Here is a 26,532-nt window from a genome sequence, read left to right as displayed (position 1 = left end):
GGAAGAGCCACTGGGTGGGAAACCTCTGAAAGCCGGTGTCGGCAGCAGAGCTGGGCTGGGATTTTGGGAACAGGCTTGAACGTAGGAGGAGGAGAACACCAGTGTATGTGGTTTTGACAGGAGTCCTGGAGCAATGGGAATGAGGAGGAACATGAGGTGTCTCTGAATGTGGGACGAGAAGGGAAGCAGCGGAGAACGGGAGGGAGAAGTTGGCTGAGGATTGGTAGTGTCAGCACTATTGCTGAGAAAATGCAGAGGAAAAAAAAATATGTGAAATTATGGTGTTTGCAGAGGGAAGAGTGCCGTGCTGAGCCACTAATCCAGGCAGCTGGCCTAGCCGATAACAGATGTGTGCAACAAAAATATAGAAGATATTGCGCTGCTGGTTTTGTCTTTGCTGGAGCCGTGCTTGTAAAACATGGTCTGACGCTCACGTGGGCCGTTCTTTCCTGAAATCATACAGTACTTGGATCTCGGCTGCTGTTTCACACAGTGGTTGGGACGTTATCTGCGAGGTGAGGTGTTGCTACGGAGCGAGACTGGGAATCCTGGAAGGGAGCGAGACAGTGTTGTTCGTAGCAAGGTTTTCTGCGGCAGGCGCCTTATACTTTGCTTTGCTTCTGTTGGTTGCTTCATTTGCTTTCCTCCTTTCCCTGGTTTTGGAGGTTGCTGAATGAAAGGTAACATTTTAGAGAATATAACTGCTTTGATGAAGCTGAAGCCAAATTATCGCTGGCAGGTGCAGCCTGTGCAGCCAGGTTTATCGATGGTGCTATAAATTGTCATGTTCTCCCCCATCCAGATGGCGTAAAGAGGAAGACTAGGTCATGGGAGAAGTTGGCAGAACTGTCTTTCATAGCACAGTATTGGAGCCACCTTTTTGGATAAATAAGATGGATTTTAGGAACAACATTAAAAAAACCTAGAAAACAAGAACGGTTGAATATCATGTACAGGATTTAATACTTTTGTGCTTGTAAATGTGTATCAAATACGCAGCCGGAAGAAACAGCATTTATTTCATGTAATGTTCCCAAACTCCTCATAAACTGGACAGTAGAGTCTGTTTCCTTGCAATTCACGGTTGTGTAGGCCATATATCCCTTTTCCCAGGCAGGGTTGCCTTGACTCTTCACCTATTTCATTTGCAATCGCATGTAATCCTTGTGGCAAATAAAACCACAGCTAGCACAGAAGAGAAAATATCAGGCAAGCCTATAATGTATCTTTAGTTTCTTGTAGTTCCATTTAGCAGTATGTGGGTGTCAACAGCATGTGACTAGCCAGGAATGCTTCTGTGGGGCCTGTTATTTCATAACTTTGATCTAAAAATCTCAAAATCCTTTCCTGGCCCTAACAAACACATTCAGTATCACCCCTTCCAAGTAGTTATGCTGTTTCCATTCTAGCGCAAGGAATTTGGAGCTGAGTGCAAAACCCAGAACCACTCTGTGACCTTTAAGCCCTGCCTGTTCTGTAGCATTATCAGATCAGCTCTTCATGTACAGTCTTGGAGCTGTTTGTGCCTTGATGTCTAAAATTAAGGAGTCGTCTTGCTTCTCCTCTGCCACCGTCACACACATGATCTCAGACTGAGAGAGGATGGAGAAAGCCCGTTGCACCTGATGGTCATCCTGCTGTTCAGTGATACTAGCTTCTCTGAGAGGTCAGGATGGCAGAAGTGTCAGCGAGATGTGCTGTCCCAAGGGATAACACATCCCTCCTCCTCCAGAAAATATGGGGAGAAGAGGCAGAGTGGTTCTTCAGTCAAGCAAATGACATTTAGTGCCTGGCATTCAGGAATTTCTGGGCTAGGTTCTGTGGCTTGCATTACGCAGAAGGTTAGATCATGATGTTGGAGATGCCTCACTAGCCTGACACAGAGGGGAGGGAAATTCCCTAAAACCTTAGAGCCCTCCCCTCCTGCCCCCCCCTCAGTATTTTGGTGTCCTGGCTAAATGCTGCAGTCTGGCAATCACTAGAAGAAATTACAGTCTGAATTTCCCAGTCTGTTTACTTCTCACTTCTTCCCCTAAAGTGTTTTGCAGTATTGCCGCATGGTCTGATGCGGAGATGCGGCTGTGGAAAGCGATAACCCATGCAGTTAGTAAAATGTACTGGAATCCCTCTGTTTTATCTGTTGGTGTAAGGCATGTGTTTGCCACCTAACCCGTCAGATTATTTCCAGTTTCCTGACCTTGGTTCTAAATTCACTGGAGAGCAATTTAAAGAGCATGGTGAGTAGGGAGGAAGGCAAGGAAATCACACCTGAGAATGGCCTGATGCAGTTACAGAATCGTAAAATAGTTTAGGTGAGAAGGGTCCTCTGGAGGACCTTCACCTAAGACAGAGTCTCTTTGCTAGAATTCGGAATAACATTGCAGTTCTGGCTTTAGCCCCTTTAATATCCTTCAGCGATCAGGGAAATTTCTAGTGCTGAAGACCACAATTTGCCTAGAATGACTGTTGCAGTTATGGGAAATGTATAAAACCACAAAGCTGCTAGCAGTTAAAAATTGATGATAAAACAGCCGTTTATTTTCCATCTGAAAAGCCCAGCTTTTTGGTGCGTTGGGCTCAGCCAGGTAGGAGGTCGTTTGGTAAAGTAATCAGCAGTTACCACCCCTCTGTTCAAGATGGGGGCGGGGAAAGAGCGTGCACATGATGGGATGTGGCATCTTCCGTTCACAGAAAGTAATCTCTAAAACCAGGGTTGCTATGCTGCAGTTTACCAAAAGAACCAAACTGTCAGCTGCTGGATGCAAGGTGGTTTCAACCACTTCCACTCAGCTCGAGAGAGAAGTGTGTGCCGTTTCTGGAATGCTAAATAGATTCTTGTGGCAGCAAAAATAAATTGCAGTTCAGTAGCTCAGGAGGAAGGCATGGCTGGACGTAGCGTGATTCGCGCCAGCTGCTGAGGTTCTGCACAGCCTGGCACCGAACCTCTCCGCACCGCCGTCACCCTTCGGATTAGGAGGAAAATGTCAGGAAAAGGGGGGCTGTTCGGCATGACTCCTCTCCTCTGCTGGTGTTATTTCTCCTAGACTTCTTGAGCTCTTGCCTCCTCTGCAGCCGCTCAGCTGCATCTGAACTATGGAATAACCTTTTATTTTCTGCGAGTTGGAAATAAAATTGCAGATCAGATTGCAAGACAAATAATGGCTTAAAATGTGAAAAGTGGGGCTTCTGGCTAGCATAAAGGAGTAGAAATGCTGTACTTACACGTTTCTTCCTAGTTTTTTCTTGTGTGTTATTATTTGCTTGAGGTTTAGTCTTGGGAAATTCCCTGGCAGCTGAAGAGGTTTTGCATTCCAGGTTTCAGAGCACGGGGCAGCTGGCATTTAAACTTTACTGAGCTTCCAGCTGATGGGCTAGAAATAGTAAAACAGTTACTCAGCGAGGCAGTGTTTCACCTCTGCCAAAAAACCTGTGCCTCTTTTCTTTTCAGATTAACTTGTGGTTTGCTTTACAGGTCTCCTAGTACGGAAGGAGCTGGCAGTGGGTGTGGTGTGAGAAACGCACCTAATCTGGAGCCTTTGTAATTTTTGTTTTCCAGGTGCTAATGAATCGTTTCTGTTTAGGACAAGAAAATGTCCTCAGGGGTCCGAGTAGATGGGGAGGCAGACCTGAGTGCGGAGGGACCTGGCAGCTGTGCTTTGTGTGATAGTTTGGTCTTTCTCCTGGTCTCTCTGGAAATGTTGATCTCCTCCGCAAGGTTAACTTTTATTTGAATTTCTAAGTCTTTTGGCCTTAGTCATGTTGCATTGCAATAACGGTAGCCTTGGAGCTCAGAGGACTAACAACTCGTTGGTCTGGGCATAGAGATGCTTTGTAGTGTAAGTGAAATTGCATTTAGCCTTGGGTCGTTGAGTGGTCTAGCCTTTTAGTCAATGTAGCTGATGCTTGGGAAACCAGAAAGTTGATAACTCAGAGCCAGTGGTAGCATTAAAATATATATATAAAATGCATGCAGGCATATCAGTGCACTTAAATTTACCCTAATAAGCCTACTAGTTCAGTGCTAAAGGCTCTTACCATGTTACATGGTAACATGTGCAGGGTTTGTTCTGTAAATTAAGTAGGGCGAGGTCATCACTTTTATCGCACTGGGACCTCTGCGTCCACCATAGGAAAATGTTATTAGCTGCCAGTATATATAGGGTACACCAGTACTGTGCACAGCACAGGGTTGGAGTTACGGAGATGATTTTCATTAATAAAATGTGGCACTTTCCATCTTCTAAGCAATTGATTAATTTGGTATTAATTGAATTCCCTTTATAAATGGGGAATGGCTTTATACTAATTAGGCCGATATGATACCAACTAGATTAATGCAAAGTATTAGATGGTCTCTAGTACTAATTAGTCTAACCTACTGCTAATTCAATGTATTTCTCTTCCTTGTCCGCAAATCTCAATCTTGGTTGAGTGGTACCATATATACATGCCAGAGAGATTGTTCCGTAGTTGTACAAAAACCTGAGTTAATAATTTGGCTTTTCTTCCCAAAAGAGGCTTTTACTTCTCCTTCCTATGTGTCTTCAAGGCAGCTTTTTTTTCCCTTTTTACAGAAGTTTGGTCACTTGCCCAGTTTTATTTCCTCCACAATTATTTTTAGGTTCCTTCTCAGACACTTGCCCAAGTTCATCACATGTTTAGTATTTCAGCTTCTGCTGCTGTCTTCCTTGAAGGTTTCCCTGTGTTGGAAGTCACCGATCTTTTCTTTTACCAGCCATGCACCTTTTTTCCAAGTGAACATGATCTTTGGCTCCTGAGAGAAGGATTTTTAATATGAGGGGAAATGTCCTATCACAGAGATTTTGGATTGTAGAAGAGCATCCCAAAGGAAATGATGGAGTTCCTGTTGTGTGGCCTGCCCAAAACTGAGCCGGGCAAGACTTTGGGAAAGATTTTGAGTAAGGAACAAATCTGCGATGACCAGCATATAGTTCTTGTCCGTGTCTAGTTTCTGTCCGTCTGCCATAGTTACTTAAATTACCTATTTGTGCTCCAAATTAAAGCAGGAATTCTTAATCTCTTCCTTCACTCTTACCCTTGTTAAGGCAAAAACCCCGTCTGCAGAGGTTTCCCTGGGGCCCTTAATATTGTTTGTCTCTCTTCAGATTGCAGCTGACAAGTTACCCTCTTCCTGGCTTAATTGTATTTTGGGCATTTTTTCCATCTGCTATCTGCAACTGTGGCAAGTATTGTAAGTCATACGGTTATTTGCTTCTCCCAATAGATTAGTCTTGTCACTAAGTAAAATCAGGGTCACTGATGTGCTGCTAATTAGTTCTCATGTATAATAACCATAGTAACAAACATATTAATGGAAATAAATGTGTTTAGCTGTAGGTGCTGGTTGCATACGGTGATTACTGAATAACTGCAGGCAAAGAAGTTGAGGCAGAACATCTAGTCTGAATGGGTGAACCTGCTGAGGACAAAGTTCTTGTACCACATGGCAGCAAGATAAAGAGAGATGGATCTGAAGAGAAGTTTTATGATTTCAGACATTTTTCCTGACACTATCTGTCTGTGTATTTGCTCGGTTGCAGACAGTGCCGCCAGACAGCTACAAATGTGAGCATAACTTTATTATTTATGATTATAGCTTGGCTTCAGGCCAGCAATCAGTTTTGGCTAAACTCCATCTTGCAATCAGTGGGGTTGTGGTCTCTGGATGTACAAGCTGATGAATTGGGCGGCAGCTCTCTGAGTAGTGAAATCATTCTTTGATCATTTTCTTCAAGTTGATGACTAAGCAAATAGATTGATGCTCATGTGCCTCCCCCACCTAAAAAATAAAATGCAGCTTTAAAGCAGATCAAATGATGATCTCAGAAACTGCCCAAGAAAGCTGAGGGCTTTCATAAAGAACGTGATTCTTTTAGGCCAAATCCAAAGGAAGCCATGGAGGTATAAATCATCTGAGTGTTATTAGCCTCTTAGGAAAGAGAGAGACCTTCAGTCTGCTGAGAAATTAGGATAGTGCTGTTAACAACTGTATCTGTCTGGTTCTTGTGGAAGTTGATTGAAAGCCCTAGTGCTCATGCCATTTAAAATGGAAAGAAGCAGTGGAGAACAGACTGTTGGGAAAACTCGTCTCCGCAGACCTCCGAGTTAGGGAAGAGACTTGGCTTAACAGGGCTTTTCTAGCCAAGATTGTTACAAGCATCTATCCTGTGTTTCCCATCGCCTTGACTGTGAATACAGCAAGACATTTTTAGCTACTTGTAAACTTTTCATTGATACTAGTGACTCTGATGGTCCATTTAGCTATTACGCAGCAAACTGACTTCTGGCTAGCAAACGTTTTAGGAGCTGCAACGTTGCTCACGGTATTGTTGGTGGGGCTGCACATGCGCTCGTGCAAGTGCGCACAGATGCAGATTGCCCTTGTGATTCTGCAATGACAGTTCTATGGAAGAAGAGAAACTGTTCTGATTTGACCTTTGTGTCATGCTAATCCTGGCAGGTTCAAAAGAAGTTTGAACCTTTGAGGTTACTGGCTTAATGCTACGTGTCTTCTGTTAGAGGGTTTTGCAAAAAAAGGAAGTGCAAATATCCCACACAGCCAGTTTTCCTAATAGCTACCAAGTATTTTCATTCACTTTTCTCCAAGCCAGCAATCCCTGCTGCCAGAAATGTCGCTGTTGATGAGTATGAATGGAGCACGTCTGCCAAGAAACATTTAAAATTGTGTCCGCTCTCACTGCTTTTTCCTTCCCCTGAGTGATCAAAGCAGCTTCTTTCAAGATGCAAAGATAAAAATTTGGTATCTGTGAACTTCCCAACGTCACAAGCACACTTCATCCGTTTCCCTTTTATAAGCTCCAACTAACATGCATTGCTGTCCTATCAAAATGTCTTAAATCTGAAGGCTATTCCATCGGAAGATCTCAGATCCCTTTACGGAGGGAGAAACTGAGAGCAGTGGAGTTGATAACAGGATTAGTCTGAAGAATGTTGACTGTTTGGTTTAAAGGAGAGAATTTGTTTCAGTTCTATATTGTTTTCTTGTTATGCTCGCGCCTTCTGTTGCTCCATCTTCCCTGGGGTCTGCAGTCCCTCCTTCAGGGGCAAGGAACCGCATATTTTGGTTGGAATTAAAATGCCTCATGCAGGGGGTTCTGCAGAGCCTGCAGTACTTGTGGTGGTTCTCCTATGTTCAGCAGGATTTCTGCAGCCTTTCCCTGGAGATGAATACAAATAGTTATTTGTTTTAGCTGGATCATCTTTCATATCGCTCTCTCCACCAGCGTCTGATTTCATAGCTTTAGCTTCCTGTGGCTATTACAATGTTTATTTTTAATGCATGTGCACACTGTGTTAAAGTAACTCTCCCTTTTGGATATGTCCATATACTTTGCTTCTGCATTACTGTACCAGTCGAGACCTGCTTTCCCATCCAAGCATGCTTAGCCCAGGATGAGATTTGAGACGTTTGGGTTCTGGTCCTTGCTTCCTGAATGTGAGAAAGGTGCTCGGAGCCTCAGCCTCTCCCTGTCTGTAAGCTGATCACTGCCCATGGCAGCCCTGGGAACTTAGCAGCTGCCAAGTGCGTTTTACCTCCCTGTTCAGGTTGTACTTGTTTTATTCTCGGTATCCAGTCCTGGATGGACGTGATTATAACAGCTTTCCCCTAGCTCAAGGCAGAGAGGCCCGTGCATTGCCTCTGGAGGGATTTGGTCTAATTCTTAGCGGTGCCTGCACTGGCGAGCTCGCGCGCCGGGGCGCGCAATGCAAACCTTTACGGACGTTCAGGATATCCTCGGTCTGCCCCTCCGGTGGAGCAGCCGCTGCTGGACGTAGCACGCTGGAATGTGTTATTTCTTTGTACAGCGACTGAGAAGTAGCGTTGAACTTGGCCTCCTCCTTGTGCGGGTTTAAATCAGAGGGCCTCTGGTTAAAGGGGGGGACGATTGAGAGTAAACGTGTCGGCCTCCCTGCGTCAGCCGGAGCCACCGGCAGGCGCGTTACAAACCTGGCCTTTACCCAGCTGGCGGCGCTACCTTGAGCTCGGGGCGGGAGGTGGCGACGTGACGCACACGATATCCGACGCACACGATATCGGATTCGGGCTCCCGTGGCAGCAGCAGACCCAACAGTAGCAGGGGTCGAGGTAAATAGAGCAGCTCCTGGAAGGAGAGGGTGGTGCAGACAGCTGCGAGTTTGCCTGCTACTATCAGTGGGGCAGAGTTGGTGTCAGTGGCTCGTCACCGTCCATCAGGTTCTCATCTAACAAGCCCTTCCTTTTGGAAAGGGACTTTTTCTCCAGGACTTGCTGGGTTGACTGGCCAGCAGCCGTTTCTAGCATTTCTGCCAGTTTTGTACTGCACCTCGTGCTCCCACAGCGGCTACCTCTGCCATCAGCTCCTGGCAGGGCTTCGCTCGAGATGCCCCTGTGCCTTTCAGAGAGAAGTGGCCCATGCTGCTGGGGCAGGGAAAGGAGGGAGAGACCGGCAGCGTGTGACTAACCGTGGGCCTAATCCTGCTCAGCCGGACAATAGGGCCTTTCTTTTCCCTCTGCTCTCCGGGCTGCTGCGCAGAATTAGAATTAGCAGGGAGCAACATGGGAAATAACCGCTGGCTTCAGTAGCGAGCGCATCGTTTGGCTGGAAGTCTTCGTCTTTGAATCCTGCAACTTCGGAGCATGCCGACGCGACCCCTGACTGCGTCCCCTTCGGCACGGAAAAGTCATTTGGGGAAGCAGCCATCGTGGTGAGGTGTTGGCAACGCGTGCGCAACCCCTGTGGTCTAGTGCCCTCTCAGCCGCCTCTCCTGGTTCCTTAGGGCCCACGGTGTTTTCAGCGAAGGCAGATGTTCTCAGGTTTGCCCCAGAAGCCTGAGCACTCCCGCTGGCACCGTTTCATCCATTGCATTTAAGCCTCGAGCACACAAGGGATCTGAAGATACCAGGCTGTGTGCCAGGGAGGAGGAAAACAGCAGAACCTCTTGGGAGGAGGAATTGAGAGTAGAGAGAGAACCAGCTGCTGGTGGCCAAGAGGAGAGGAGGATGGGAGCTTGGGTCCCTCTCTAGGAAGGGAGTTTGCCCATGTGCTTGGACCTGCTGACCAAACAGCAGGCTCACCTGCGAGACTGGTATTTAAAGAGGCAGCCATATAAGTAATTTATTAATTTATTAATGATCTTTTACTTTCCTGTGTCAATAAATTTGAAAAGAATCAAGAAAATCGGACTTCCGCAACTGATCTGGCACCTGTTGGGGGTGAAACTGTTTTTCGTTGTGCATGTGGCTTTGGTGGGGTTTTTTTGCTTTTTTTTTTGTCCTAGGGCAGTTCTGCCGGTTCAGGTTCCTGGTGCTTTAGAAGGAATTTTGAGTTTCTCAAATCTGAATTTGATTTAAAAACACCTCCAAATGTCAGGGTGTACAAGGCTTCCCCCCCCCCCGGAGAGACCAAGATGCCTTGGGTTTAAATATGTCAGAAAGGGTTTAACAAAGCAGCAAGCAGGTTCCTATACTTAAAATAGTTCTCTTAAAGGTGAAGGCTCCTTTAGTCTCAGCAGCTTTGTTGGGGGTTGTTGTTAGACTCTCTCTTCTTTCTTCTCTTGTAGGTTTACTAAGAACCTCTCTCCAGACAAAATCAACCTGAGCACACTGAAAGGGCAGGGGCAGCTGACGAACCTGGAGCTGGATGAAGAGGTGCTGCAGAATGTGCTGGAGCTGCCCACCTGGCTTGCCATCACTCGGGTCTACTGTAACAAGGCGTCTATCAGGGTGAGCAGAGGAGGTTGCTCTCGCGGCCTCCCCAAAGGCAGCTGGGGCCTTCTGGTGGCAGCTTGCGTTTGTCACCTGGGAATTTCTGGTAAAGAATCCCAGTGTGATCTGATTCACATACCTGAAGCCCTGTGCATCGGGTGTGAGATTTGCTAGTTTAATACCACGAGATAGCCGTGAGAGGTATGAGCAGAGTCCTTCCTTGCCAAGCATTCTGCCTCTGACAGTGGCCACCAGCAGATGTTTGAGGATGGGCAGAAGCACAGGGGAAGCGTGCTGTGGCGCTTTCTCGCCTTCAGATGATTTGTGGCACTGAGTCATTTTAGGCCAGCAATGAGGTCTTTTATTTAATAGTCCCTAAGGAATTTCCACAAATTTGCCCAGATGTTTTCAGGACCTACTTACTTTAATATCCAGAGCATCCTATGGCAAAGAATCTCACAGCTTAACCATGTGTCTGCTTCTGCTTGTTTCAAGCCTGCACGTACTAGTTTGATTTGATAATCTGCTGGTTCTGCTATTGGAAGAAATGGTGAAGAGTCGTTCTCTGCTCACCACCTCCATGTCACTTAGGATTTTACAGGCCTCCCTATTTGGTCATTCCCTCCCATTTCCCTGCTGTTTTGATAGCTGAGGAGTTTTCTGTGTCTTCCTCCGTCCCCACTGACTTATCTTTTAATGCTAAAGAAGGACAAGTCACACAGACCTCCAACAGGAATAGGAAGCAGAAAGAAATCAAGTGCAGTTCTCTGAAAGCCTAAGTATGCTGTGAGATATTGTAAAATAACTTGAACTTAAGCCTTAATCGTTGAAAATGTGACCTTTAAATGTGTGAATGGTGCCTGGGAAAACCTGCACTCTCTGCACCCAGTCAGCCTTTATGCCCACAGTTACCCTGTTCACATGCATAATTGCTGAAATTGTGCATGCACTTGCAGTTACACTTTTGCATACTGAACCCTCTTATAATTTTTCCTCCTTGTGCTTTTTAGAGCAAAAAATTGATTTTTTTTCAGTTGATATGAAATGCCAGATTGTTTAATCTCAGTTGATACTAACCATAGTTGCATTACATTAATGCAAAAGTATGTAGTGTATGAAAGAGACTTGCTATGAAAGAAGTATGGTTCTGCTCTGCCAACTGACATTAAAAATGAGCCTTACTCATCTGATCTGCTCTGTGTGTTTTTTAGTCAGATTGGCTTAATTTAGTAACAAACATTTGTTCTCCCTCCTACGAGAACTGCAGAAAAAGTGTTGCTATGAGAGAATAAAATGGATCTTTAGGTTTGTGCACAATCTTAAAAAGAGTTACCCGACTTCCACTGTCAGCAGCAATTAATTGTGAACTCCTTAAGGACAACAAAATTCCCTATAAAGGAATAAGAAAAATCAGAATTTGATCTGCAGAACATCTACTGCTGGTGATGACATGTGAGATCCAAAAGCTAAGCTGGATTTATAGGGCTAGCAGCTGGAATATCTTTTCACTTGTCAATGTGAACCTGTTTGACCTGGATTCAGTGAGACGTGATGGATTGTTACTCTGGCCATTTCTCAGAGCAGAACTTTTGGTCCCCTGGCAATTTCTCAAACTGTGTAATGTAAAGATAACTCTTGTAACCTCAACTTTATTGTTTCAGATCCAGTGGACAAAACTGAAAACGCACCCAATCTGCCTGGTAATGTTTCATCTCTCATTCTTTCCTTTTCTTCCTCCCTCTTTTTAATCTCTCCCACATGAGAAAAATTCTGCAGAGGGAAACTATGAAGTACATACTTGAATCTTCATTTGACCTAAAGCCTCTAGGCATTTCACACACAGAGGAAGGGGAGTTCTGAGAATAGTCTTGTTGGGAGATGAGTGATGTCCCGGGAGAGCCACGTTTCACTGCAGGATGGAGCTGAGCTGAGCCCTCAGCAGAGTCCAGGGCAACCTTGTGCCTGGTTTTTGTTATTTATTTTCCCCCCAATTCTGGGGATTCAGATTACCCAACAATCCTGGCAGTGATCATGCAAGAGCTTTAACACATGCCTCTCTAAGAGTCTTATGAGACTCCAGAGCTTGGTTATGCCTGCCCTTGTGTCCCAGACCTAAGGCTGTTAGGCTGAGCTTGACTAGTCTTATCTTTATTGCCCCCATGTTCTTCCTTTACAGTATCTGGATAAAGTGGAGGTGGAGATGCGAACATGCGAAGAGCCTCGGCCCCCCAATGGACAGTCTCCCATTGCCCTTGCTGCAGGTCAAAGGTCAGACCTCCCGAACCCTGTGATTTCTTTCCGACGTGGTATTGGGGTATGGGTGGCAGTTCTCACCTTGCCTCTCTAGATTCAGGTCTAAGTGGTTCTAATATTGCTTATAAGCCTTGGAGTGTCACTGTGGCTTTCATATGCCACCTGCAGCCCTGCCTCTACCTGGGCCTTTAATTGTTACAAATGATGATTCTGAGTGTTCTTCTCTTCACAGTGAATATGGCTTTGCTGAAAAGGTCGTGGAGGGGATGTTTATCGTTGTCAATTCCATCACCATCAAGATTCACTCCAAGGCCTTTCATGCCTCTTTTGAGCTATGGCAGCTCCAAGGCTACAGTGTCAACCCAAACTGGCAACAGAGTGACTTGCGGCTCACCCGTATTACTGACCCGCAGAGAGGAGAGGTAAAATGCTTTCTTGAGTTGTCTGTCATAACGCACACGGAAGAGTGGTGCTGTGTGCTTCCCCGGGGATCTGGTGTAACTGGGGACTTGTCTGAATTCTCACGCTGTCTGCAGGGAGCTGCAGTGAACTTGCCTACTGCTTGCTGGAACAGAGTGGCTGAGAGCTAATTTGTGGCCAGAGCTTTCTCTGAGCACCTCTGATCTGAGAGAATGAAACTGAAGAAGCTCTGAATGTCCATGTGGTTTGTCTGTTTTTAAACTTTCAGTGTGAGAGAGAAAGGCTTAGACTTCTCTTTTGTACTGGGATCATAGAAAAGTGTGTTGGAAGATTCTCCATGGCCCTATTTAATTCCACATCTTCTAGAGCTGCTGTTTAACCCTTGAAGTTGATGAAAATCTCAGCATTTTCCTGTTTTTCTCTATCTGGGTAGGTTTTGACATTCAAAGAGCTCACCTGGCAGACACTTCGGATAGAAGCAGATGCCACTGACAATGGAGATCAGGATCCTGTTACTACTCCTCTGAGACTCATTACCAACCAAGGGAGGATCCAGATCTCTCTCAAGAGAAGGGTGAGTGTTTCCCCCATACTTTACAGGATACAATCTCACTGCCTGGTGCAACGATGATGCATATTTCCTCCCACAGTCCTCAGCAATGGTGCTTTTCCTTCACAAATGCTGAGCCCAAGCTGCTCTATCTCTCTGTGTTTTCTGTTGGAAACAGCTGTGTTCTTATCAAATGTCAAAGCAGTTTATTCCTCAGGGGAGAATAACATGTATGGAGCAAGTTTTAAAATCCGTTGTTACATCCCAAGGAGATCTGTCATTTTTTTTACTCAGAACTTGAAGCCTGGTAACCTTATTTTTAGCACTCAGCGGAAATGTGATGAAGAGTACATGCAAAAATTTAAACCATCTCATGTCTTTGCTTTTTTTGAGCAGTGAGCAACTTGCCTCTTAAAGAGGAGGTAGCTTTGACAAGCTTGCTTCTCAGATAAGGTACTGTGGACATCCACCATATGAGCAAACCTCTCTCTCAGAGGAGTTTCAGAGCAGCAACTCTTGTTTCTGCTAAAGCTTATGTGTCTTATGAGGAATATTTGTACATGATTGCAATTTCTTAAAGTCCCTGTATCTCTCTTGCTGTTTCAGACCAAAGATTGCAATGTGGTGGCATCTAAGCTGATGTTTCTCCTTGATGACCTGCTCTGGGTGTTGACAGACTCTCAGCTGAAAGCAATGATGAAGTATGCAGAGTCTCTGAGTGAAGCCATGGAGAAGTCTGCCCAGCAGAGGAAAAGCTTGGCACCAGAGTCTGTACAGGTCAGTGAACCATGATTTAGATATGAGCCTGCCAGAAAAAAGGAAAGGACAAAGTGGAAGAGACAGTCTGTCTTTGTGTGTCATCTGGCCCTTGTGTACAGAGCAACTCCCTGATGGGAAATGGTAGGATCATCTGGTGCCAGGTCAGGGAATGACCAGGGGAGTTGGATGCATTGCCAATAAGCATTAGAGAACGTTCTTAAATAGTCACAGGGTAGGTTCTGTCAAGGGGAGGAAAAACGATGATAAGTTGCATGGCTTTTCAGATGGGGCTGTCATGTGAAAAGCTGCAGAGGGTCCCATAGGCATTAGATTTGGTAATAAGCAGTAAATATGTTCTAGATAAAATCTCTTCTGCCTCCAAATGACAATTTGAATAGGACTGGGAGAAGGGTTTCTGTTATTATAATAAATAATTATGACACGAGCATCACAGCTCATTATGATTTTTAAGGGAAAACATTGGCATCAGATTCACTGTAGTTTAGGGAGGGGTTGTTTTTTTTTTCCTTCCTAAGACTCTGGAGAGTGCTCTCAGTCTTTTCAATTGTTTTCATTTTTTTTCTCTGCTTTACACATAGCTTAGCAGTGTTTGAGAACCTTAAAACAGCTGCTTCTACCAGTAACCCTAAACCTCCCTTACCACTTTCTTAATGTTTCCAAAATGCTGTGCTGAGTAATGGTTTAATGAATGTTGCAGAATAAATGCAAAGGGCAGACGATGAAAGATGTTCCCAGAGACAGGGAGCATAAGGGAAGAGGCCCATCACTGCTGATGGTGAAAGCTCTGGAGAAGGAGGGCACAGTGAGATACACGGAGTGGGGGGAGGATCAGGAATACTCAGCCTTTTTCATCCAGGAATCTCAAAGCATTTTCTGAGATAAGTGAACAGTAGTTCGGTGTAGATGAGGCAGAACCACAGATGAAGAATTTTGCCCATGAGAACATGGGGAAGGACCTAGATTTCTGGACTCCCAGTTAGATTTCTTTAGACTGATACCTTCCAGTCTGGAGGATTACAAGGATTATTTTTAGTTGCATCGTAATCACTTTTTTTTTTTTGCTTTCTCTTAGTACTTACCAAGCTTGTTTCTCTCTAATAGATAACACCGCCTGCTCCAAGTACCCAGCAGTCCTGGTCTCAGTCATTTGGAGTCAGCCCAAGTGCAAGTAGCATTGGCCAATACTTTGATAAACATGACATGAAAGAGTCCTCGTACCACCTCCTCATCTCGCGCCTGGACCTGCACATCTGTGATGATAGCCACACTCGGGAGTCAGGTACCTAACTGAGAGCAGTATCAGGAAAAGACTGCAGGAGGAAGAAATTAATCCAGTTATCAGTTTTCCCTCTTGAGGGAGGATTTTCCTGTTGAAAGCAAACATCTTCCGTGTTACTGACTCCCAGTGAGGCAGTGGGCAGTGGCTCAGCCTTATGAGGCTGATGGAGAGATCAGTTCTGTGTGTCCGAGCCAGGTGTTGGAAAATCTTTCTTGGCTCCACGGGACAAATGTGGGGAAGTCCATCAGCGGAAATGTTAACCGTGGCTTAGGTGAGGCATGAGAGGATGTGCTCTAGGAACAATCTGGTACTGAGCAAAGGAGATAAGACATGATCTAATAAATCACTCCTCTCAGTGAGAAAATGTAGCACTTGACAGTGTAACCATGTTACTTGGAATGTCCTAAACAAGGATTCTTTGCCCTCTTTGACAGACCATTTTCCTGCCTGTTCAGTTGTGTGTGTGTATAATTAAGTAATTGTATTACTCATAGCTTCCCCCTACTGAGGTATACTTTAATTACTTTTGCTCTCTTTTGAGATAAAGGTACCTTTCTTCCTTTCTTTGTCTCACTCCTTCAGTGCCCAGCAATCTCTAGTGTTTGTTCCTACACATCTGCCTTAAAAAAACCACCCTTAATTCCCCTACCCACACCCATCACTGTTACAGGTTTGTTTGTTTGTTTGTTTGTTTTTCTCTTTGGTTTGTGTGTCTCCTCCTCCTTCTGAGCTGTTGTTATCAGCATCTCAGTGCAGTTTTGCTGTCTTTATTTCACTAGTGCTGGTTATTGTAATGAAAAGTGTAATTGATAGGGGCCTGGGAAGCGATGGGATCTTACAGTTTGGTATTTGAGATTCGAGGTCTGGTTCTTCGGTATAAACAGTTTCATTCTTTTGACTGTTTCTTTGTCTAGGACAAGGTTTTGGTACTGCTTTTAAAAAGAAAATATCCTGATACTGGCCATGGTGGCAATCAGTTGGCAGTTCTGAATTCTCCTGGGTCAGGACTTGAATTGCAGAGGTGTTCATGCTTTTCTTTCTGTTTTCCACAGGCACTTTGAAGCACGGGATGCTGGGAGGTGCTATGCAGCTGACGTTCAGGAGGATGGCCTTTGACTATTATCCTTTCCACAGGGCAGGTAAGGGAGTGTCTCCCAACTTGGGAAAAGAGATTAAAAAAAAGAATTTAGAGAACAATAATGCTACGGGGCTTCAAGCAGGATTGGCAGAAAGGCTGCACAAAGGATTTGTGACTTAAATCCTCATGGGCAGGGTTAATCTAATTTACCTCTTTGAAGATGAGGTAGGTTTGACCAGGTTTAACCTTCTGGCAGAATAGAGTGCAAAGCAAGGAATAAGTCGCTATCTGTTATAAAGCCATAAAGTTGAATCTTTGGATCCCTTTTCAGTTGCTTAAGCTCTGGATCTGGTTCTTGCATATTCCTAATCAATTTGAAAGGGTTATAGGATGTATCTCAGGAGAAAATCTGTTTGATGTTAACTGAAGAATAAAGAAAAGCTGGCAGGGGCAGCTCTGTTATGTGGAAGCCCACTCTTGTTTCACAAGCACTTAGTGTGCTGCATGCTGCATGTTCCAGAACTGGGATATCAGTGAAAGGGAATGCTCTACAGATTTACGTATGTTTGAGGGAGCAGCAGGATTGCGTGCATCCAGGAACCTCATTTGAAAGCCAGGATGTTTCCTTTCATGTAGGAGATGCCTGCAAGCACTGGGTGAGGTACAGCGAGGCCATGGAAACCCGGGGACAGTGGGCAAAAAAGTTGGTCAGTGAATTTCAAAGCAAGATTGAGAAGCGTTATGAAGAAATGGACCCTTCGTTTACCAGGACTCCACTTTCTCCCTTCAAAAAGAAACCAGGTAACGATGTTTGATAAAATTCCTGGTAAAGCAGAAGACAGTAACAGCTTTGCTCCATCCAGCAGTATCTCTAGTTCTGTTTCACCAGCTTAGCAGGTTGATTTGTTGGTGCAGAAATCCATAGCACACTGAAAATTGTAAATTCCATGACAAAGTAAAATGCATATTATACCAGAATGACACCGCAGGGAGAAGGGACAGATTGCAGTAGTCACTTTCCTAGCTTGTTTACTGAATTTTCCTGTAAGTGAGTATGTAATGAGTAATGAAATGCCCTGAGTGCCCGAAGATTCTCTTGCTACAGGGCATGCTGATCTTTCACTGTGTTTTTTTACAAGTACTAAGTTTTTTACTGCCTAGCAGTGCCCATTTGTTTATAATTCTGGGTCTGTTATTTTCGCTCTGTAAGCACATATGTGTTTTTCAGGACTCCATGGTGTTGATGGTGAAGTTCACTGCAAAGAAGATAAGTAAAACCCTGGCTGATTCTGCTCTTCCATCCCCACAGATACTTTGCTGAGTCCTCATAAAAGCCCCTCAGAGAAAGGCCGTGTCCCTCCCTCAAGCTTGCCACAACTCCGGCACCCTTCCTGGAATCGCCTTCGATCTAGCTGTGTGGTAGTTCGAGTGGATGACCTAGACGTTCACCAGGTAGGGACGTAGGCAGTGCATGGAAATGAGCTAATGTCCGTTGTTTGTGGAGGTTTTTTGTTTGTTTGGTTGGTTGGTTTTTTAAAGTAATCATTTGATCTGATACAATGGAAATAAATCATGCAGACCTCATGTCATCCAAGCCAAACAAAATTCTGCACCCAGATGCCTTTATTGTGTTGCATGTACAACTTTTAAACCAAGTATGAACTGCAAATAATTTTCATATTCAGCGGAAACTGCCCACATAATTGTGGAGTTTCTGCAGAATCCCAAGCTACGTGCCTGTCTGTTCACATCTAAACTTTCATAAAGCATAAGGCAAGCTCAGAATAAAAGATTCGTTTATTTGAAAAATTAGTAAGTGTATGGATTTTGATAGGGGAGGAATAAGTCTTCCCTCACGCTTTCTGACCCAGGAGAGAAAGGATCACTAGACTGGATCAGACCCTGCATTAATGTACCCTGTATCCCTTATAAGAGGATAATCAGTACCAGACACTATAATGGATTTATCAGCATGTTGTTAATCCTGAAGAATGCTAAAATAGATTTCAGGTCTGTTTATTTGCATCACCTAATTCTGACTGTCATGACTTTTACTAATAGTTATGGGAGCTCTAAAGAACCAAATTCCCTCAAAGGAAAGGAGCTGAGGGTATTAACATGTAGAAAAAGGCTTTATTTTTACTTGTAAACAGAGTATGTTTGTGTAAATGAGATGGATTGAATGTGGGAGACTGTAGGGTTATTGGGACACTTTATTTTGCCAAATTTGAATTTAGCACAACCACTTACCATTGTGTTTGCAGGTTTCTACAGCTGGTCAACAGAGTAAGAAACCCTCCACCTTGCTTTCATGTAGTAGAAAATTCCTCAACCTTCCAGATCAGGTCTCTGCAATCCATATTGAATTCACAGAGTATTACTTCCCAGACAATCAGGACTTTCCAGGTAATATACCAAGGTTAGCACCTTCTTTCATAAGCTTCTTAAAGAACCAGTCCACTCTTAATTCTTTAGGTGTGCTAACCCTCTTACAGTTTCTCTGGAGGTGTGTTTCTTTTTAAGTTTCCTGATGTTTGCCTTTCTGATTTCCCCCCTCTTCCCCCCCATTGGAAATTGGGATAGATCCTTGGTGCAAAATGTGTGGGCAAAGTTGTGCTTGAAAAATAACTTGCCCAGGAGCATATTGAAAAATCTGCTACGTCTGCCCAAGTCTCAGGGTTCTGCCTCACCCATTGACTGGGTGCTCTGCAGCTGACTTGATGGGAGAACGAGAACATGTCACTTCACTGCTGCACCTCAGCTTCTCCCTTTGATCAAGAGGTTTGTCTTGCAGCGAGCATTGAAGCCCTCTGCTTTGGTGGTGTTGGCACAGGTTACGCACTGAGCTCCAGACTGTTTGAAGTGCCTTTGCTGCTCTTATTAATCTGTTCTGATTCTTTTTTGTTCTAGTTCCATGTCCAAACCTGTATGCACAGCTGAATGGCCTGATGCTTACCCTGGATACAGCAAGTGTGCTCTGGATAAACCTCTTCTGTCTGGATCTTTATCGCAGCTTGGAGCAGTTCAAAGCCATTTACAAGCTGGAGGACTCAGGCAAGCGTGATGAGCACTTTGACGTTCGACTGGATGGCTTCCGGCTGAAGGTACTGTTCATTTCCTTCCTTTCTCAGTCTTCAGTGCTTTCTGCCTCCCTTTCATGGAAGGAACATGAGACCAGGACACAGCTGGAGTCCAGAACGAGAAAACAGAAACGTAACCTTTTTAGGCCATCTGCTCCTCACATTAGTTTTGTTTTGGTCTATGGGCAGTAGAACATGTGCTTGAGTTCTAGCCCAGAATAGACAGGAAAGTCAGCATTTATAAAAAGAGTTTGAAGGAGAACTTGATGGTTCAGGTGTGTAAAAACAGTCATCTGCTGCGGGCTGCATTCGCACAGCTAACAAAGTTCATAGTAGCCAAAAGTTGCTTTCTGGCCTTTGAAAACCACTTTATAACTCTCATCCCATTCCCAATTGGCATGCATCTGCAGCGTTGACATCCTCTTGTGTTTGCCATTGCCTAGCCTTGTTAGCAGTTTTGTGAGGAGACTTAAAGGCCTGAGTGGATAGTAAGCCCTTGCAAAGAAGGGTCAAAGTGTACAGTTTTAAGTTTGACCTGCTGCATAAGCCATGGATGGCAAAGGAACCTGAAATGAAACTCAGTTTAAATTCCCTCCTGTCTGATTCTCCTCCCTGATTTGTAAATTTTACTTATTTTTTTAAGACGGGGATGATTTTGAGAGTCTAACCTCTTGGGACTGTAGTAGAATTCCTTGTCTCTCAATTGGTTATATATTCCACAATTGTCCTTCTGTGTAAATGGCTAGGATAGGCCTCTCTTAATTTCCCTTCTAACCCCCTTACTTGTAATTCTTGCTTCTCTCCTCCTTGTAGCTCAACATCCCTGTGGAGAAGAAAGTTACTGACCATCGAGATCGTCCGCAGGCACTGTGCATTCGCATGTCAGAGATGACTGCCACCAACACCCGCCACGCTCCCTTCTGCAGCTGCCAGGACCTCCAGAGCCTCTTCCGTAGATTTGCCAATTCAGAATTCTTCCACTGTAACTACACCCAGTTCCCAAGGTCTCAGGACAATTTCAGCCTTCTCCACACCCTTTTCTTGCGCCATGCATATGAGGTGGATGACAGACCTCGGCAGCATGCAGGCTTTTCCCAGGCACTTCACAAATCCTCTGCCTCTGAAGACCTATGGTCTATGAATTTCACAGAGCTTTCCCTGGACTTTGAGGGGGCTGAGAGTTCAAAGGGCAAAGCCATTAACTTTGTTGACCCTTTTCCCCTTTCCCTTTGGGCCTGTCTTCCCAAGAGATGGAGGCAGGCTCAGATGTCTAAACAACAGGCATTGGCTGCCTCTGAATTGAAAATCAAGCCTTCTGCCAGCTTTAGCAATCACTCCAAGAATGAGAACCTTTCCAGGGAGCATGGGATTTGCCAAAGATCAAAGACTGACCAAGATCTGAAGAACATCTCCAAGGTCCCAGAGACAATGGGTGTCTTGGGAGAATGTGACTGTGAAACTGACGATGGAGTAGATGATAAAGAGCTGGAATCCTCTGCTGATATCCACATGCTTTTGTCCTCATCTGTTCATGTCAAAGTTCGGCTCAACCACTACCAATACTTGGTGCTGCTCAGGATGAAAGAGGTTCTGCAAACACTACAGGAGCAGTTGGCCCAAGATACACAGGAAGTGACTGGGTCTCCTTTAGATCCCGTGTCTGCATGCGTAGGAGTTATGTTCCACAGTGCTGAAGTGGCCCTACTCATGAACCCCGTGCCAGGCTCTGGCTTGGAACCCCGGTCCCTCGACTCGGACACAACAAGCCTGATAGAATCGGAGCTCTCGCCCTCAGACAGCAAGGAGGGGCTGGCAGCCGAAGAGAAGGAGCTGAAATCAGAGACCAGTTCAGAGAAGGGAGTAAGCAGTAGCTCAAAGGTCCCAGAGGATAGTGGGACTGAAGATATAGGTACAGATGTAACCACTGCACCGCTGGAAAGACTCCCAAGATCCGCAAGCGATGGAGCTCTGAGTACAAGTCCGTGTAGTAAGAGTACAGAGGAGAAAGGCCTGATAGAGGAAGCACATGAAGCTGTGGAAGCCCTGGTTGCAGAAAGACCGGCAGAGTCCAGCAGCCATCCTCAGAGCCCTCCCGCCCTCCCTTCCAGCCCAACCTCAGATGTGCAGCCCTTGAGGAGAGGAAGCATCACACTCAATGGCCAGGCAGAGCTCATCCCATTAAAAAACCTAGAGGTGGAGTTGTCTAGTGCACTGCATATCACAAAGGATGCCACTAAGGAAGCTTTGCATGTGACTGTGGACCTCACCAAAGAAGCCATGTCAATAACGAAAGATGCTTTGAGCCTGAGCCGGGAGAAGATGACTTCCACCATGCAGAAAATGCTGTCTCTCCCACCAACCAAGTGAGTGGGTCATCCTCCTGTGCTTCAAAATAGCAGGAGCAAAGCTGCTGGAAAAGGGGGTAAAGCATAGGCTGACTGCTCCCTTTTTCTCCCTGTCATTTGGATCACAGATCCTGCATGTCCCGCAGACAGTCACATTTTATTGCTAAAATAAAGCTTCTCTTAGGGTTGCTGTGAGGCATGAGGTTTGCTTTGTATCAGCAGTAGGGGATTTTGGCCCAGAGAGCCTGGGAAAATTCCTCTTGTTTCAAAGTTGTCAGTGCAAATACAGGCCAGGTTGCCAGTAGCCTGATGTTATGGCCAGCTGACAGCTGCATAGCAGCTTTTTTGGTAACTTGTATTGGAATTCTTGGTATATGAGTATCTTCAACTGAGCCCCTCGCAGTAATCGGGTGTGGGGAGTGGTGGAGCTATTTTAGTTAAATGATAGTGATGCACAGAGCAGCTCTGGATTGTGGGTTCAGGACTAGCCCAGGCTGACCAGTGCTGGCGGTCCCTCTCTTTTTGTGAAACAAGTGGGTGCATTGGAGTCTTTCCCAGAAGAAACTGAAACAAGCAGCCTTGAGAGACTGTGGAGTCTCCCCTTTGGAGAGGATCTTAAGTATAGGTTAGACATTCGTCTTTTGAGGGTAGTTTAAATATACTGCAGCCTGCCTCACAGGTGTTGAGTCCAGCCCAAAACCTGTGTAATTCAGAGGCTAAGCTGTTTTCCCTTACGTTTTTTTTGGTAGGGATGCTGTGCCGAAAGCAGAAGAGGGAGCAGTGACTCCTGGCGGGAGCGGCAGCAGCCGGATGCGCTTCTTCTCCATGAAGAGGACGACATCCCAGCATTCGTTTGACACCACGTCTGTGGACGGGAGCGGCCCCGAGGACGGGCTGTCTGTGGACAGCGATGGCAGTGAAGGCTTTGTGATGCTCACAGACTCTGGTAACCAGTGCTTGGGGGTACCCTCTTTCCCACTGTTATTTCGCGCCGGTGAACAGTTTTCTGCCATTGGCAACCGAGTGAGTCATGCTGTGTTCATCTGGAAGTCACTTGTGCCACTCGTTCTTTTTGAATGTCGTGAGCGGTTCACTCACAATGGCGCTCTCTGGTTTTTGAGATGCCTTTTTTGAGATGAGGAAGTATAAATGCGTGGGGAGGGTGACCCCTGTGCTATCATGATGGTGTTCTAAGGCATTTGGCCATCCTTGAGCGAGGACTGTAGATGCGTGCAGGTGGGTGGATGGTCCATAGCATTCGGGAAAGGTGCAGTAAGGGGTGGGTGGAAGTGAGGTACATTGAGCACTGCAGTAGACATAATTCAGTTAAGGTCTGTACTGCTTAAATCCATCTGAGGAGCTGGAGAGAGTTTCCAGGAGGTTGGTATAGGGTGATAGACCATGAGATTCAGGCAAATATCAGGACTTCTTAAAACAAGAAAAAGAAACATAACTGAGGGGTTTTTTACTATCATTTCAGAACCCAGCCTGGACCCTCTTTCCTCGGGACATCTTCCTCAGGTGCACAGTGATACAGGCAGCAGAGGAAGCCCGATGGCAGAGGATGAGGGTAGAGCATCTCCTGAAATAAATAGCTCGACTTCACAGAGTGGAGAAGACCCCAGCCTTCAGCTGGTCAGTTTTGTTCCTTTTCCCTGTAACTCTTTCCTCTGAGTGAATCTCAAGGTGAATCATGTGGTGCTGTTTTAACAAGTGAGCTTGTCACTGGCTGTTTCAGGTGTCCGTCCTTGTGCTGAAGATGAATGAGGTGAACTGTGGGATAGAGGCAAGAGGTGATGATTTGTCCATTGCTTTACAAGTAATGGATGTGGTTCCAGAGCAGCTCACCAACGTTGGAATGTGGCAATATCTGCGTGGCTATCTGGGTAAGACGTTGGCTCTTGGAGCCTGCTGGCTTTTATAACTGCGCTTGATACTGGCCGTCCTTAGGGAATCTTCCATTTCAACTGGTATTTCAGTGTTCACATTTAGTGCAAATATTTAGGATTTAATTGGAATTAAAAAGATACCAAAAGCAGCTACAATCCAAAACTTCATGTGAAAGCATGAGCAGGAGTTCCTGGACTGTTGGTACTTCTCTTTAACAATACTCCCTGTAGCCACGAGGGGGCAAAGTAAAATTACAAAATTACATAGGGTTGAGGTGGCAGTGGAAAGACCCAGATCAGCTTTGGAGAGCCAAGTGGTGAGCTTCTGGTCAACTCATGTAAATGCAAAATTAGGACAAGTTTTAAGATGTGCTGAGATGGTGAGAGAGAGGGACAGATCTGGGGACTTAACGGGTCCATCTCTAGTTGTAGTTTCTGTGATGTGGACTCTTAGTCTTTTGAATTCTGGACTCGTTTCATGCGAAGGACAGCCTCAGACTGCTGCCAGTGTCGACTTGATTCCATTCTGCAACTGGACAGTAAAGGACTTTACAAGACACAGATCTTCAGTTTATGTCTTAGTACTGATGCTGCCTTCTGCAATGAGATCTTTCTGCTGTGACTCTAGGAGATCCAGGTGTAGAGAAGCCTTCAATCCCTGAAGCTAGTAAGACCCACCCAGAAGTGTGCTTGCGTCTTGAAGTAGGACCTAACGCTGCTGTGCACTCACCACTTGCTGTTGAGAATGGCTTCCTTCAAATGCTGGTCCACAGTTATACAGCAGAGCTCTTCATGTCCTTCCTTACTAACCTTGGTCCCTTTCTTGAGGATGAAATAATCCCAGAGGTGATCCCCATGGAGATAGAAATTGTGAATGCCAAAATCACACTGAAGGTGAGTGTTTGGGGAACCAAGGTGGTATCCTGGGCAGAGCTCACATGCAAGATTTTGCTTGGGAAAGGATATGGTTGGATTGCTTGAGGTCTCTGTAGAGATCCTGTTTTCCTGATTGCATTTTATTTTGTTCCTAAAAACTACCTTATGGATGAAAAAGCAACACAATAGAATTGTTGAGTGCTAATATCATGGAGTCTGAGTTTGCCCAGCTTTGTTGATGGCCTGTTTTGCAGACTCGAGGGGAAAAGAATTAAATACCTTTTCCCCCATGTGTTTGTGTGAAATGGGAAGTATTTGACCTTCTCTGTAAGTGTTTTGAGAACTACAGATGAAAAGCATGTAAGAGTTGGTTGATTTTTAGGAGAGGGTCACTGACAGAAGTCCTTGATAAACCTTTTTGAAAGCAATGTGCTGTCTCCCCTGACAAGCAGGAGCCAGTGTTGCTGCAGAGCAGCATGAAAATCTCCAAACTAGGGGATAGTAGTTTTATTTTGATGGGGGTTTGAACCAGGAATTTGCAGGAGAGCAACTGTGAGAGGTCTCCTTCAGGGAGATGGTGGTAGGAGTCTTCCCAGCCTTTATTAGGAATACAACAGAACTCTGTTCTGATCTGTGGGAGGGCTTTGTACAGAAATTAAGACCACTGTGCAGACCCTGTAAAGCCAGGTTTTTCCATATGGTGGGTGACTTTGGCAGTGCTGCCCATGGTAACGTTACTCCTGTGAAGGCTGAGGGCAAGGGGGATCTTTTGCAGAGTTGCCAGAGCTGTCACAATAGTTCGTCTTTTTTCTGCTTTGTTTTTTCCCAGGATGACAGCCCCCGGGTCTACCCTACCTCTCCTGGCCCTGTTCCCATCACCTTGGCAGTAGATCACATCATTGTGAAGCGCAGAGACGATGGGGTTTTCTATCTAACAGGTCAGCGATGTCAGGGATCTTATGTTATTCTCCCCGGGTGCCCCCCAGGCTTTATTGGAGGCAGAATACTCTGCTGTGCCTGGTGCTGCAGGAAACTGGAAGTGAGATGTGATGGTCACTGCTGGGAAGGACAGGCTCCGGTGTGTGAGCAGTCCCTGCTTCCTTCCTTTGCTGTCATTTTTACTGGAACGGATGAATAATCCTTCATCTTTAGCGCAAGCATTCAGGTCCTTTTGGTGCTCTGCCATGTTAATCTCTGGATGCATGCATTCCTACTGCTCTGATTCTTGCTGCTTTTGCTGATTTGTTTGGATAGCAAATCTGATACCTCAGGCAGCATAGGTTAATACCTAAAACAGTGGACTGGCAGTGTGAACTCATGTCTGGTGTCTCCCTGAGCTCGCAGGGTCAGGACAGATTCTTCCATTGCTTTGGTTTCTCCCTTAAAGTCTAGTCCCTTAAAATGGGGACTAAATTCTTCCTGTTTAAAAAACAAAACAAAACAAAAAATGGAGAGAGAATTTTTTACTTTCTTTTGTCCTAAGTACCCTGATGTATAGATGTCCACACCTGAATATTTTCTATGCTTCTTTCAAGCTCCGCAAGGGGAGGGCTCACTGAAACAGGAAAAACCTGTGTCTGATTTTAAGGAGCAGACAGCCCCAGCAGAGTGTGTCTTGGCAGCCCCGGCAGGAGAGATACGTGGATTGCAGGTGAGTCACGGCTGCCTGTTGCTGTCTAGACAGCTAGATAGCTGGCAGTAGGCTGGAAAATTAAGTCTATTGTCTTCATGTGTTTGCAGTAACAGATAGGTGTGGTGTGCCGCAGATAGGGAGCACACACAAAAGCAATCTGCACCTCCTTTTCCAGTGATTGCCAAAAGTAAGGCCAACTCATACCTTGCTCAGCTTTCTTTTCATTTTGATCTATCTATCCGGAATTCAGATTATTGTTTTATTTTTAAATATACGGTGTTCTCTACCTATAAATCCTGTCTGGTGCAAGGACTGTTTGATAAACTGATCACTTGCTATGGAAAACTACATATTAAGGGATCAATGTGACAGACCAGATAAACTGGACTGGGACTTGGATTCTGTTCATGAGTTAGTGACCTTGGACTCATCACATTGTTTCTCATCTTTCTCTTTTCCGCTTAGCGCAGAGACTTTCTCTTCTGCCTGTTCTTAGCATCTCATGTGCCAGGGCCCTGATCAGAACTGGAGCACATAAACATTACAGTAGCTTGGTATCAGTTTATTTTCTGATATTACTGAACTTAATAGGAACATGTGCAAAGGCTAAATTCTTGACTGA

General features: G+C 45.2%; 1 protein-coding gene and 1 long non-coding RNA gene across 3 annotated transcripts in view; both read left to right on the top strand.

The window, feature by feature from the left end:
- The window catches only part of BLTP3A (bridge-like lipid transfer protein family member 3A), a 35,110-nt gene that overhangs the window by 3,829 nt on the left and 4,749 nt on the right, over positions 1-26,532 (top strand). The window contains exons 2-20 of one of the 2 annotated variants that reach the window (XM_067310782.1): positions 9,583-9,745; positions 11,389-11,427; positions 11,904-11,995; positions 12,213-12,402; positions 12,834-12,974; positions 13,557-13,727; positions 14,832-15,009; positions 16,062-16,148; positions 16,724-16,888; positions 17,397-17,539; positions 18,352-18,493; positions 18,998-19,191; positions 19,981-21,530; positions 22,262-22,458; positions 22,993-23,147; positions 23,251-23,398; positions 24,030-24,295; positions 25,107-25,215; positions 25,813-25,928. In XM_067310782.1, the coding sequence (XP_067166883.1) occupies positions 9,583-9,745; positions 11,389-11,427; positions 11,904-11,995; positions 12,213-12,402; positions 12,834-12,974; positions 13,557-13,727; positions 14,832-15,009; positions 16,062-16,148; positions 16,724-16,888; positions 17,397-17,539; positions 18,352-18,493; positions 18,998-19,191; positions 19,981-21,530; positions 22,262-22,458; positions 22,993-23,147; positions 23,251-23,398; positions 24,030-24,295; positions 25,107-25,215; positions 25,813-25,928 (4,246 nt within the window). Of the gene's footprint in view, positions 1-9,582; positions 9,746-11,388; positions 11,428-11,903; positions 11,996-12,212; positions 12,403-12,833; positions 12,975-13,556; positions 13,728-14,831; positions 15,010-16,061; positions 16,149-16,723; positions 16,889-17,396; positions 17,540-18,351; positions 18,494-18,997; positions 19,192-19,980; positions 21,531-22,261; positions 22,459-22,992; positions 23,148-23,226; positions 23,399-24,029; positions 24,296-25,106; positions 25,216-25,812; positions 25,929-26,532 lie in introns of those variants that run through there. The other variant, XM_067310783.1, reaches the window with a different exon arrangement.
- On the top strand, positions 411-1,061 carry LOC136994217 (uncharacterized). The gene is made up of 2 exons (XR_010886346.1): positions 411-680; positions 803-1,061. It is a non-coding gene; the product is annotated as an uncharacterized lncRNA (long non-coding RNA).

Source organism: Apteryx mantelli, chromosome 25, assembly GCF_036417845.1.
Source record: "Apteryx mantelli isolate bAptMan1 chromosome 25, bAptMan1.hap1, whole genome shotgun sequence".
Taxonomy (NCBI): Eukaryota; Metazoa; Chordata; class Aves; order Apterygiformes; family Apterygidae; genus Apteryx; species Apteryx mantelli.
This window is presented reverse-complemented; position numbering and strand designations above follow the sequence as displayed.